Raw genomic sequence first — 15176 nt, forward strand, 5'->3', positions numbered from 1 at the left:
GGAATCGAACCTGGGTCCCTGGCGCTGTAAAGCAGCACTTCCAGCCACTGTGCCATCATGCCACTCAATAAGTGTCCAGTGAATTGGGAAAACAGTGATTGCAACAACGTTATTTAAGATTTGAGGGAGGAAGCAAACTACAGGTCAGTTAGCCGACATCTCTCCTAAGGAAATTGTTAGGATCCATTATTAAGGAGGTTAAAACAGGAAACCTAGAAAATCATAATTTACTCAGGCAGTCCACATGGGTTTGTGGAGGAAAACAACTCTATCAGAGGAAGTGACAGGGGAACCTGTAGGTCCTGTGAACTTGGATTTGTAGAAGACATTTCATTACGTGCCACATGAAAATATTACATTGAATAGGGGGTACATATTATCATGGATAAAGGATTGGTTAGCTAATGTGAAGCAAAGCAAAGGGATAAACACGTCTTTCTTTGGGTTGGTAAGCAGCAACAACTGGAGTACCACAGGGATTGGTGCTGCGTCCTTAACTATTTACAATCTATATCAACGACTTGAAAGGAGGAAATAAGTGTATGATAGTTAAATTTGCCGATGAAACAAAGATAAGTAGGAAAATTGATATTAAAAGGAAGGAGAGAGTCTGCAAAGGGACATAGGCAAGTTAAGTGAGTGGGCTAAAAATTGGAAAGTGGAGTATGATGTGGGAAAATGTGAACTTGTATACAAATGGACAGAGATTGCAGAACTCAGTGGTACAGAGGGATCTAGGTGTCCAGGTAGATGAATCACAAAAGATTAGTATATAAGTACGACAAGTGATTAAGGCGGCATTGGAATGGTGGAACTTACTGGAAAGAGAATGGATTATTAAAGTAGTTTACTGCAGCTGTACAGGGCCTTGGCGAGACCACATCTGGAATATTGTGTATAGTTTTAATCCCTTTATTGGAGAAAAAAAATAATTGTGATAGAAGCAGTCCAGAGAAGGTTCACTCGACTCATTCCTGGGGTGAGGGACTTCTCTTAAGAAAGGGGGACTATATCAATTAGAGATTGGAAAAATGAGAGGTGAACTTATTGAAAAATACAAGATCCTGAGGAGTCTTGATAGGATAGATACTGGGAGGATATTTCTACTTGCAGGAAAGACAGAGACACAATTCAAGAGTAAGGCATCTACCAGTTAAAACTGAAATGAGGATTTTTTTCCCCCTCAGAGGGTCACTATTATGTGGAATTTTGTTCCTTAGAATATAATGGAGATTGGGTCAGTGAATTTATTTAAGGCAAGAGTTAGATAATTTTTTGATTCACAAAGCAATCAAGAGTTTTTGGAGGCAAAGTAGAGTTCAGCCATGATCTTATTGAATGACAGAGCAGGCATTAAGGCTGAATGGCCTACTCCTGCTCCTAAGTCCAATGTTCTGATGTTCATATGTAAAGAGAGGAACATTAGAATTAGCTGGCTTACAGTAAATTGGCATTGCACCATAACCAATCTATGGGCAGTATTTTGAGTCCGCACTCTCCACGCAGAAGGTTGCCGGCGGGATGTCAAGACCTGGTGATCTTGCTGGCAAGGTCACATTCTCCAGATATCAGTGCCCATTGCCGGCGATATAAACCAGTTCACACCCATGATGGGCGAGAACCTGATTTGTGTTCATTTCAATAAATGTAAAATATTAGTAACCACTTCTTTACCAGCTCTTTTGATTTGATTTATTATTGTCACATTAGTATACACTGAAAAGTATTGTTTCTTGTGCACTATACAAAGTATAGCATTCATAGGGAAGGAAAGGATACAGTGTAGAATGCAGTGTTACAGTCATATCTAGGGTGTAGAGAAAGATCAACTTCATGCGAGGAAGGTCCATTCAAAAGTCTGATGGCTGTAGGGAAGAAGCCATTCTAGAGTCCATTGGTATGTGACCTCAGACTTTCATATCCTTTTTCCGACAGAAGGTGCAAGAGAATATGTCCGGTGTGCGTGGGGTCCTTAATTACCTAAAAATTGGAAGCTCTTGACTACTTCTACTTCGTCCCCATTGATGGAGACTGCGGCATATTCTCCATTACACTTCCTGAAGTCGATGATAATCTCCATCGTTTTGTTCACATTTAAGGAGAGATCATTACTGTCACACCAATTCATCAGATTCTCTGGCTCTTTCGTGTACTCTGCCTTGTCATGGTTTGAGATCTGATCCACTACTGTGGTGTCGTCAGCAAACTTGAAAATCGAGTTGATGGGGAATCTGGCCCCACAGTCATAGGTACATGAGTACAGCAGGGGACCGAGGACACACCCTTGTGGGGATCAGTGTTGTGGATGATTATGGAGGAGGTATTGTTGCATATCCTCACCGATTGCGGTCTGAGAGTTAGGAAGTTCAGGATTCAGTCACAGAGGGAGGAGCCGAGGCCCAGACCATGGAGTTTGGAGAAGAGTTGAGTTTTGAAGGAATAACAGTGTTGAAGTCGAACTGTAGTCAATTAATGAGTCTGACATAGGTGTCTTTGTTATCTAGGTGTTCCAGGGTTGAGTGGACCTGTTGCAGTGGTAGACAAACTGTAGTGGATCCAGGAAATGCGGAAGGCTGGAACTGTTCATGCCATGACTAGCCTTTCAAAGTACTTCACAATGATGGATGTCAGAGCTGATAGTCATTGAGGCACGCTGCTTGGCTTTTCTTCGGTACTGGGATGATGCTCAACTTCTTGAAACAGATAGGGACCTCAGATTGCTGTAGAGTGGTTGAAGATGTCTGGAAATACCCCTGTCAGCTGCTCCGCACAAGATCTTAGTGCTCATCTGGGTACCCCATCTGGGCCAATCGCTCTCCATGGGGTGACTTTCGAGAAGGCTGCTCTGCAGTGGTGACCTCAGATACAGGTTCATCCGAAGCTTCCAGGGTGGAGAACATGCTCTCGCTGACCTTTGCTTTTGCAGACCTTGCCACAGTCAGCTTGTTCCGGTACTGTCTTTTGGCATCTTTGGTGGTTCTCCTTTGATGGATCATATCTGGCTTTCTTATATAGGTCAGGTTTGCTGGCTTAAATGCCTCAGACACAGACTTCAGCAAGCAGTGGATATCCCTGTTCATCCATGGTTTGTACTTGGAAAACGTACAGATTTGCTTCTTTGGCACACAGTCTCCTACACTAACTAATGAAGTCAGTTACAGTCGTGATAGTCGCACAATTTTTAAATACTTCTCCCCTCACCAGATTTTCACAGGTTCACCCAAACGTTAACCTGCCGAGGGAATCCCCTAGGGGCACAAAGGTCACTATAGCCTCCAGGGCAGAGGGGAATGGCCAGGCAGACAGGTAGAGCCCTGACAATGTCCCCTGGCACAAGTAGGCAGATTGGGTGCACAAACCCTTGTGTGTGTGTCTGTGGTGGTGGGGCAGGTTTTGGAGTTTCAGCAGAGCTGGTTCTACTGAGTTTCTAAGAGCCCCCACCTCACAAGACTGGTGGTGCAAACCCACTCACTTTTTTTTTTGGCAGTTAAAGTGACAAGATCCAGAAAGAAAACTGGCCAAGGGAGCTAGGGAGTACTATGCCAATTTTCTCACTAGAACTAACACTGTGCCAAATTCTTGCAAGATTCCACCCTATGATCTATTTGTAAAGGGAAAAAAAACAGAAAAGTTTTGTGGAAGGAGATAAAATAATGGTACTCGGAGAAATTGCAGTCCAATGGGTAAAATGGACTGCTTCTATGATGCAAGATTCCATGCTTCATGATTTTAATTGTCTCTCCATTTCCATAGGATTCACAACTTCAGCTGCTCATTCAACCCTAGCCCCTGATTTTAAGATAAGAACAAGCAAAATGCCTCTCTTGAAATGCTAGAAGTTGCTACAAATAAATTGCCATTGCAATTATAAAAGAAATGACCATTAATTTTAACTGGCGAGATTTCCTATATTTAAGTACTTGCAACATGCAACTTCTTTGTGCGAAAATGTTTCAAGTACCCCAACCACCGGATACTTCAACATTCTAAACATCAGTGTCTGTTCTCGATTTATTTCACTCGTCAATGCAACCGAGCCCCTGTCATCTGAAGTCAATCTAACAAAAAAAGCTTAGCTTCAATTCGCATCTGCATCCAACACCCTGCAATCTTTCCCGATTCTCGCTCTTCTCCTTCCGTTTCCCAGCGTCCATTTTATGCTGCTGCAAGTATCTTCTGACATTTTCTGAATATCTGCTCCCCGTAATACAACACAAAAAACAGGAGTATACCTCAAACCTTGCTCTGCTATTTAATATCATCACTGATCCTCAAACTCAGTTCTAATTTTCCAATTGATCCCATATCCCTCGATTCCCTTACAGTCCAAAAATCTATCAGTTCCAGCCATGAACATACTCAGCAACTGAATTCCCACAGCTCGCTAGGGGAAAGAATAATTCCAAAGATTCACAACTCTCTCTGAGAACATTTCTTCTCATCTCAATTCCAAACAGCCATCCAATTATTCTCAGCCTCCACCCCTAGTATTAGGTTTCCCCCAACCAGGGGAAACAGCCACTGTCAAGCCCTCTAAAAATCTTACATGCTTCAATGAAGTTACCTTTCATTCTTCTAGACTCTTGAGAGTATAGGCCCATTCTATTCAATCTATTCATAGAGCAATCCTTTATGATAGCCTTGCCAGCCTTAAGTCTCACTCTCTCCCATTTTTTCTGACTTATGTTGGTGCTCTACATACTTACAGACCTTTCAAAGGTAAACTTGTGTGCTTATTTACTGTTCCTGTGCTTTGTGCACCTTGTTCTGTAGCCCTTTGGCCGTTGCTTCCTCGTATTTTATTCAGCATTGGACAAAATAATCAAAATCTGCTTCACCAGAAATACCGAGTTAGAGAATCTTTTTGTTCCAATTTCATGTCTTTCTCGCCAAGAACTCCCCCTCCCCCACACCAAAGTACAACTTTCCGTATTAAAGCTTGCATTTCTCATTTGAAAAAAAAGCATCATTAGAAAGTTATCTTGGAATAATTTTTCATACTGCAGCAAGTCTTCTCCAATTTTCTTCAGTGCTATATAATTCTACAGTCTGTCAAAGATACAACCAAGTGCCTGCACCAGAATATTTGTAAAATTTAAAAACCAGCCCCAGGTTTTTGGCCTCACCATGTCTCGGGATGTTTCGATAGTTTTTTGGCCTTCACAGGAAGGATCTGTGAATGAGTTATGTTTAAGTGTTTGGTTTTCAAAACAAAGTGTGCTTTAAAAAAAAACAAAGGCTGAATCCACTTAGATAAGGGTTTATTTGGTAATGGGTCAGGCATTGATGATGCATATTAAAGCCAGATGTACCAGTGTATAGAACGTTGCAGCTCAGAGCTACTTCAAACTGAGATAATGAGGATCAATTGTCTGATCCCAGGTGCATTAAACCAGAGTGGACCTCATTTATTTTGAGCAGAGTGGGGAAACTTTCCCTTAAGATCATAGTCTAAAGTGCAGAGGATAGATGGCAGGCTTTAATATACATGCACTCTGGCAAATCACTGAGTGTTTGCTTGAGCCAGGAACAATGTGAGAAAGACACATGGCCAGTCTGTCAACCAGCCAGGACTGGGAAAGAAGCCGACCACAGCAAGATGAAATTCAACTGGTTTCAAGATTACGCCCAGATTGAAACAGAAAGATGTCCAGGAAAATTGAAGAAAAGCCACTAATACCAATAAGGTAGCATATTTTTATTGATTTTCCTGTTCTCAAGTAGGATTCTATATTGAGGTCAAACTGAAACTTGATTGCATTGCTTATTCTGCACATTTAACTGCTTTTGCAAAATAAGTATTATACCTTTGGAAAGATTGGAGAAGCACCTGAGGGATCATGAAAAAGATTGAGAAATGTAACGACACTGTATCCATTTTTCAGATGTAAAACATGGAGACAACACTTCAGGGTTTGTTATTCTGGCTTCCCTATTCGGACTCCCTGCAAGACAACACGCTCACCCACCCTCCACTGGTTTAACACCAGCAGCTGTGGGATGCAGTCCTTAAGTGTACATTAATTCAGGGTCTTAATTAGCAATAGTCTGGGAAGGTCAATGGCCTTCAGTCAGGAGCCTTCCTGCCCCAGATCTCATTTTGGCGAAGGTGACGAGGTGCTTGATTAAATGCCTAACCCAACACTTGGGGGCTGGTATTAAATTCCACTCCAATGGTGTGTCATTCAGCATCATAAGGCAAAAAAAAAGAGATGTATAGGGCACATTGCTTGAAGCGGCTATTACTCATTCTGCATTTGGAATTGCAAAGCCCAATACCTGTTTGAGGTCAAATATCTAAAATTGAGCCATCCTGAACACAGATGAAGCAGCCAATTATATTATCCTCCCGCAGTGTCTCTCCCCTTACGCAGCTGAGTGGAACTGTCCCAACTTGGTTCCATTATAATCCATCCTATCGTAGCCAGAGGAAGTACATACATGCCATCAGTTTTTGCCCACTCACCTAACCAGACAATATCTGTCTGTAGATTGTGTGTCATCCTCACCACTCGTCTTCCCACCTATGTTTCTGTCTTCCGCAAATTTGGCATTGGTACATTCACTGCCCTCATCCAAGCCATTAATATATATTAAAAATAATTGTGGTGCAGTACAGATCTCTGTGGCACTCCACTAGTTATAGCTGCCATCCTGAAAATGCCCTTATGTCAACCATCTTGTCTTTTATTAAACAGTCCTCTATCTATGCTAATATGCTAGTTCCATTACCATCTTCTAAGCAGCCTTTTTGTGCATACCCTTTTCAAACTTTTTTTAGAAATCCAAGCATATTACATCTATTGGGTTCTTCTTTATCCTACTTATTAACACCTCAAAGAATTCCAATAAATTTGTCAGGCATGATTTCCCCTTCATGAAACTATGCTAACTCTGTGTGATTATATTATGCATTTCTAAATGCTCTGATATTACATCCTTCTAAATGGAATCTAACTTTTTCCCCAATGACAGAAGTTAAGCTAGCTGGTCTATACTTACTTGTTTTTGTCCCCCCCCACCCCCTTTTTTGAATAAGCAACTGGAAGTTTTCCAATCCTCTGGGATTTGCCCAGAATTTAAAGATTCTTGGAAGATTACTACGTGTGCATCCATTTTTTCTGAACCTACTTCATGTAATATCCTGGGATGCGATCCATTGGGTCCAAGAGATTTATCAGCCTTTAGCCCCATTAATTTCCCTAGTACTTTTTCTCCAGTGATTGCTATTGTATTTATTACCCCCCCCACCCCCACCTTGATTTAGCATTTTTGGAATATTCTTCGCATCATCCATCATGAAGACTGATGCAAAGTATTTGTTTCCCTCCTCTGCCATTTCCTGATTCCCCATTACTATTTCCCCAGTTTCAACCTCGTAGGGGCCTATATTCAATTCGGCCTCTTTCCTTCTTTTTACAAATATAAAGAAGCTCTTGCTGTCTATTTTTATATTACTTGCTACTTTACCCTCATAATTTATCATCTTTTTGGTCATCTTTTGTTGGCTTTTAAAATTTTCCCAATCCTCTGCCTCAGCACTAATCTTTGTCATGTTGTATGTTTTTTCCCTTTCAGTTTAATACTAGCCTTAACTTCCATGGCTAACCATGGTCTATGTTTTTAAATGACTTCTGTTCCTTACTTTTGGAGTGCTTGATGCTCCCTCCTTTCTCATTTGCATATTGTTCCATGACACATTTTGATTATTATTTCATGAATTATTTTGATCAATTTTTCTCTCATCTTTAGTTAATAGCTTAATTTTTACTTCACGGGTTGAAAGTTGGACTGCTAAGGAAATATCTTTGTTCATGGTGCTATTTTCAGGGATAAGTGAATAGGGCAGCAGCTTTCAGTTGGAAAGCACAGTGCATTCAGTGATGCCAAAAAGAGAACCAAGCAGTCTATAGAAATTGTTAATTTTAATATTGCCAAAGATTTGCAAAGCTTTTGGAGCACAAAAATGGACCATTTGATACCAGAGGTCCAAGCCAAATACAAGCTTCCTCTCACAATCAACCAATTCTTTCAGCATACCCTTCTATTCCTTCTCCCTCATGTACTTATCTTTCAATCCTACAAACACATCTAACCTATTCCCCTCAGCTACTCTGCGTGATACAAGTTGCACATTCAAAGCACATTCCCAATAAAGAAATTTCTCCTGATAAATTATTCTTGCCTGAACTCCCTACTCAATTTATAACTGACCATCTTACATTTATGACTCTTAGTTTTATACTGTCCTGTAACACTCTGGATGGGTTTTTATGGCCTTGCTCATCCCAAAACAGTAAAATCCTGCCCGATGAACCTTTTCATGGTCTGCTCCTCGCGCTCCGCAGGTGGGGTAGTAAAATTCCATGTCGATGGAATCTATGTCAATCCTCTCAAACCACTTCATCATTTTAAAAACCTCTATTAGTCACCCTTCAGTTTTCTGTAACAGAGAAGAGACCCAGCCTGCTTAATCTTTCCGAAAAATTAAGATCTCTCAGTTCTGGCATCTTCTTCATGAAATCACTTTAATAATTTCATAACCTGTGCCTCAATATCCTTTATTTAATATGGCGACCAACAACAAAAAAAGCCTCATAACAGATGGAATTTACACAACAAAAAGTAACTATAGAAATTTGGGTGAGAAATATTAAAATATTCAAACTAGTAAGCTGCCATTAACAAATGCATACCTCTATGTACACGTGAACATATATAATGCAGAGAAATTAAATACATATAAGGTTCAGCATCGCTGGTGGAACATATCATGAAAAATAATCCTTTTATTTATCACTACCACATGTAGAACATGAAATATTTACTACAATACGACACATTAATCCCAGACAAATAGTTCACCTGAGGCCTAACATTAATCATTTCAGAATCTTCAAGTGAAGCAAGAATCCACCCTGAATACTAATCCACAGAAAAACAGTAGGCATGATTATTTTGGACTCCAATTGCAGTCAGTTTTTTTTCAAGGACAAAAAAAATTCAATTCTTTGGTCACAACTGAATAGGGATCAAACTGGAGTCAATAATCCTGGAAATTCTTCTGAAAATCTCCCATCTTTTTTTCTGTTCATTACTGGCCAGAAAGAAAGGGGAATGGCAGCATAAGAGTAACTGGACAAGCAAACCAGGGGCCCAATTAATGCTCCAGAGACATGGGTTCAAATCCCAGCACAGCAGCTGAGAATTTAAATTCAATTAATTAATAATGCTGCAATAAAATATCAGTCTCATTAAAAATGACCATGAGATGTTTAGACTATCATAAAACTCCCATCTGGTTCACTGGTGTTCTTCGGGGAAGGAAATCTGCTGTCCTTACCCAGTCTGGTATATACATGACTCCTGACCTGCAGCAACAAAGTTGACCAGCTTGCATTCAACCATGACAGAAAGGTCAAAAAAGTAGGAAACTTGTCAGATCACCCAGCATCAAACTAAGCACCAAAACAACAAAGACGCACCCTTCACAGTCAACCCTATGACAACCTCTTCATTAACATGAAGGTATGTGCCAAGATTGGGACAGCTGTCCTAGTAGGGCGGCACAATGGTTAGCACTGCTGCCTCACAGCATCAGGGGCCGAGGTTCAATTCCAGCTTGGGTCACTATCTGTTTGGACACACGTTCTCCGTGCCTGCATGGGATTTCTCCAGGCGCTCCGATTTTCTCCCACAGTCCGAAAGACATACTGGTTAGGCGCATTGGCCATGCTAAATTCTCCCTCAGTATACCCAAACAGGCGCCGGAGCGTGGTGACTAGGGGATTTTCACAGTAACTTCATTTCAGTGTTAATGTAAGCCTACTTGTGACAATAATAAATAAACTTTAAACCTTACCTGGGAGAAGGTGGGGGGAGGTGGCTACACAGTGGTATAATGGTGGGAAGGAGTGGCCCATCAGCATCAACATTGACTCCAGACTCCATGTCATAGGTCATTGAGTCATAGAGGTTTATAGCATGGAAACAGGCCCTTCAACCCAACTTGTCCATGCCACTCTTTTTTTTAAACCCCTAAGCTAGTACTAATTGTTTGCATTTGGCCCATATCCCTCTATACCCATCTTACCCATGTAGGTCAAAAAGCTCACACACAAAACAAGCCCCAGCCACACAACTAGCCAATAACCTCACAGTGAATTAATCACCATGGAGGTTTCCACCAATCAAGTCATTTGCAGCCTTTCTGGAGCATTGAAAAATTAAGTAACACAGCAGGGAAGCTCAGTCAAGAATTTGCGAGATCTGTTCAAAATTTATTCCACTTTGCATAGGAAAGTGCCTCAAGGTACTTCACAAGTGCGATATCACACAAAAATTGATATTGAGACCAAGGAGGAGACATTATGATACACTGTTTTGAAGAGTGTTAATAAAATGGAGAGTGCAGTGGAAAAATACGGAAGCTTTCGGAGAGAATTCCAGAGGTTAGAGCTGAAACGGTTGAAGGAATGGCTGCCAATGGTAGAGAAAGCGATGGGAATGGATTACACAAAAGAGCTGGAAACACGTGTTACCGCATTGTGCTGCTGAAGCAACTTGTTTTTAATTCCTACTCAACACTGACCAAAGCAAACACACACATCTGACATAAAAAAACACAACTATGAACAACTGAGCAAAGAGATGTCAATGTCAACTTTGCTCTGGTTTTTTTTTACACAAACCTTAAAAGTGACAGTAGCTTTGGTGCAGTAAAATCCCACAGAAACCACTGGATCCTTGGGAGCTGACGACCTCGGACAGTTTATTTTCATGCCATTTTCATCAATTTCATAGGTCTCATCACCCTCTTCGGAATAACTGACGAGTGCAGGAACCAGGGACCATGCCCAAGATACCCATCCTTGGCCATCATCACCATCTTGCTGTTGCAGCTGCTGTTGGGTATCCGCATTCTGATACTGTGCTGCATGCTGTCCTTGTATCCCTGTTTCAGATTCTGCACCTGCTGACAAAAATACAATAAACTTTTAAGTCTGAACATAATAGTGGAACTGGATTAGCCCTGTCCTCCCCATTAAAACAGGAATCTCACAACCAGTGGGTGGCATCAAGTACAAATTCTGATTAATCCTGGGCATGCCAAAGATGGTTAACATTACTACAATATTTGCCAACAATGATCAGAGCAAGGGTTTTTCCACCTCTTCATGTGATAAAATACCCGCACTTTTGCAAGGCACACCATAAGTCCCACACTAAAAAGTCAGAGCACAGTTCCTCCATGGGTACAAACACTGATATGTGGACTTCAGTGTCAATCACATGCTGATAGATTGGAAAATGCTTTTTTTTCATGTCTTCTTCAAGTAGACTAAACCTCAATAGCTCCTACACAGGGGTTATCTGTACCATGGCTGTTTATCTAACGTTAAGTAGCCTGATGCAAGATAGTTTATTAGGCTGCTTGTGACATACTAGTATTATAAGTCTGACTTTCTCCTTTGCAGTGGCAAATTGAAAATGAACAGATCCGGTGATCAATGTTAAATTCTCCACATTGTTCCATTAACTCTATATGGAGAAAGATTGGGAGAAATAACACACCTGCAGTTGCATGTAACAACAACATTGCAAAATTAATAATCCCATGTAGCAACTGTTACAATCCAGTTTGGGACCATTAACAATCAGAGAACTACACTTTAAGGTTTTTAACAAAAATAAGCCTTACTGTATATATAAAAGGCTTAAACAAAACAAGTACAATTAACTTTACAGTTTGATTTATAACAATATACATCTCACTTTGTACTTCTCCCAAGAATTCTATTACAAGACACATCAACTTTAAAGTTATTTACTTCTGCAGGAACCACCTATAAGTATGCTACAGTCCTGTGGAAACTATTTTTAATTCTCCTCAGTTCTAGCAATCCTCAGAGGCACAACATTCATTTACCCACTACTGACAGTAGATAACTCAACCCCTTGTTCTGGCTGCCTTCTCAATAGCTCTATGCTAATTTTCTGGTTGTTTTCTTCGCCACAACACTGTAGGGACCATGTACATTCTTCCACTGATACAAAGTTAGCCAATATTATGACATTCAAATGGAAATGAAACTTCACCCACATTCTGCATAGTAAATGGTGAAATTAGTTTTTTACCCTGCTTACAGTGCAGGCCTATCTAACCGTTATTTACTTTGGCTATCTTCTTTCTCTCAGTGAACTGTGAACTGCACACACAGTTCCAAGCTGCAACTATCCCTTTGGCTGGCTCTGCTTCCCTTTGTATAGTCTCAACTAGTTTCAGTCTGTCTAGCGGTTTTAGTTTCCAAACCTTAGGTTCAGATTTTATTTCCTTAGAAAGGAAACTGACCGTCCCTGTTTCTATGGGCAGAATTCTCCATTTATTTTTAACTAAGTGTGGTGGCAACCAGTTCCAGGGTTACCTTTCCCACTAGCGGATTGCACGATTGTGTACTTGGAGTCTTATTAATTATGCAAGAGTGAGCACCTTTCTGAATCACCTGGTGGATCAGCAGCTGATACACCTAGCCATTGAAAGCTAGTGGGTTTGAAGGTGCAGGCACTATGTGTAAACCTCAGTCAAAGCACACACATATCATCCTCTCCAGCTTACTTGTCTTCACAAGACCATGCAGTTTCTGAAACCCAGAGGCAAAAGGCTAACAGTCTCAAAATGAAATCCGTACTTCTCTTCAACCACCATGCCTGCAATTCATGGAGTCTGGGCATAGAGTCATGTCCTCAATCCAAGGGAGGCCCCAGGATGCACATCAAACTCATCTGTCTGGCCTGGCAGAATGTTACCCAGGTCAGTGCAGCTGGCAACTGCACCAGACTCACCATAAATTGTAGACAGCAAATTAATGATCTTATCCATGCTGTCAAGGTAAGCGCTTTCTCAGCTCCCTCCATAGCAAACTCTCATCATGGTATCATGTATTCAAATGGCAATTCCCTTCACAGATCTCACGCATCCATTAGCAGGGGATACAGATTGTCTTAGACACTTTCACATCACCACAATCCCATCTGTCGTGCTGCTCACACACCATCCTCTGGTCCTCCTGTCACCTCTTTGCATAGGCAGTTTGTGAAGGACACAGCAAAGTGATCATGGAGGAACCACTCTCCAGTTCTTAGAGTGCCACGTGAGTGGTCCAGATATCTGAATCGCAACTTCAGAGGTCTTATGGTCTGCTTTATGAGAGAGCATGTGTAGCTGCTGGCAGTGATGTACCTCTCTTTGGCATGACTGAGGGCGAAACACAGGAGACATCAGCCACTGTTAAAATGGTAGCCCTCATCTCCAGAAACCATCTCTGCAGACATTCTGGACCCAGTTGTTGTTGTGAACATTCCCACCTTCCCCTTGTGCCCATTATCTGCAAGGTCACCCTATCCCAAATGGATCTCTAATTACCTCATCTGGAGTCTACGCAAATGATGATGATGATAAACCCCTTTGTTGGAAGCCAGGTTCTTTCTCCTCAGTTATTCCCTCAGTCTTCCATCATTCATCATCCTCATTCACCGCCTTGCACCTCTGCCTGCCATTGCCCCTCTTGTCATTAAGGGTTCCATGAGTCCTGTCCATAAATACCAGGGCAGCACAGCAGTCAACAATGCTGCCTCACAGCGCCAGGGACCCAGGTTCAATTCCCAGCTTGGGTCACTGTCTGTGTGGAGTCTGCACATTCTCCCTGTTTCTGCATGGGTTTCCTCCGGTTGCTCCTGTTTCCTCCCATATTCTGAAGGATGTGCTGGTTAGGTGCATTGACATGAATAGGCACCAGGCTGTGGTGACTAGAGGAATTTCATGGTAACTTCATTAGTGTTAATGTAAGCTTTACTTGTGAATAATAAATCAACTTTAACTTAGGTCAGCATGGAATTGGAGAGCATGAACCAGTCTGGTTCACAGTGGTGTTCAGCGCAACAGGAGCAGTGCTGCACAATGCCAGATGCATTCACCTCAAAGTCTCAAGTGAACCGAGGTTTGCCTTGAGCACATCGCTCTTTTTCCAAACAGGTTCGAGGCCAATGTGATTTCCCACGAGCATGACGCAGGATTGGAAGGCCTAACAAGATTTTGGCAAGCAGCAGTATTAATGAGCATTCATGAGATGCAAGTGAATGCAAATATTGTTCATGCCATCAGAGAGCGGGAGAATCATTAACCCATCTTTGGGTGAATTTCAAACTGTTTTTGCGCCAGCAGTTTTCTGAGTTTCTGCCTTTCTGTTTTCCTCATATGCCTTAATTCCCTCAGGGCCTAAAATTCATCAACCTCCATCTTCACTCAACAACTGAGCCTCCAAACCTCTCTGGAGTAGACAATTCCAAAGATTCACAGCCCTTGGGGTAAAGAAATTTCTCCTCATCTCAGTTTTAAATTGCCGACTCCTTTTTTCTGAGAATATTATAAATTCCCCAGTTGGGGGAAAGTATTTCCTCAGCATCCAGCTTGTCAAGGCTCTTATGAACTTTATATTTATCACTTTGATCGCGTCTCATTCCTCAAAAGGAACAGAGGCCTGGTCTACTCAATCTCTCCGAGAGGACAATCCTCACATCCTAGGATTATCTACTGAACAAGATGTTCACAGGGTATTGATACACATCTTCTATCCTATAATTCCAGGTGAAGCATAGACTGTACAGTGGGAGTCTCTGCAAATTATCACACAGGGTCAGAAAACTTACCTGCAGAGAATGCTTCAGTCCCGCAAGATATAAATATCAATGTCAGGTTTTTTAGATTACAAATTGAAAGTTAATGAAGGTATTAAAAGATACAAGAGTTAATTCGATATATAAATTTCATTACCCCATCATAAAATATATAATAATTTAGGCTGGGATTCTCTGCTTCTGTTCTTCTTGGGCAGGGTTGTTGATGGAAGCAGAAAATCTCACAAGAAGCCCCAGTCATGTTATACGTCAGTGAGAATGCTCACCATGATTGCCCCATCCCCTGTCAGTGCTGTAACAAGAATCCTAGCGTTTTAATAAATTTGAATATTATCAGATCCCGACACCTGATCATTCTCTCCCCCCCCACCGCCAATTAGATAATCCATTCATATCAGAGTGAGGGCATGTCAGCCTCAATTTTACTACCGGTCTCCCATGGTATGCACCTGCTGGGCAGACCCGCCAAAGGAGCTCAGGTG

General features: G+C 41.5%; 1 protein-coding gene across 10 annotated transcripts in view; it reads right to left on the minus strand.

Moving 5' to 3' along the window:
- Positions 1 to 15176, minus strand: part of vps13b (vacuolar protein sorting 13 homolog B) — a 942410-nt gene that overhangs the window by 779522 nt on the left and 147712 nt on the right. For 5 of the 10 annotated variants that reach the window (XM_080194713.1, XM_080194710.1, XM_080194712.1 and 2 more), the window contains exon 8: positions 10692 to 10975. In XM_080194713.1, coding sequence (XP_080050839.1) covers positions 10692 to 10975 — 284 coding nt within the window. Of the gene's footprint in view, positions 1 to 10190; positions 10976 to 15176 lie in introns of those variants that run through there. The other 5 variants (XM_080194714.1, XM_080194711.1, XM_080194717.1 and 2 more) reach the window with 2 other exon arrangements.

This window comes from Carcharhinus amblyrhynchos, chromosome 8, assembly GCF_965287045.1.
Source record: "Carcharhinus amblyrhynchos chromosome 8, sCarAmb.v2.hapA, whole genome shotgun sequence".
In the NCBI taxonomy this organism is placed as follows: domain Eukaryota; kingdom Metazoa; phylum Chordata; class Chondrichthyes; order Carcharhiniformes; family Carcharhinidae; genus Carcharhinus; species Carcharhinus amblyrhynchos.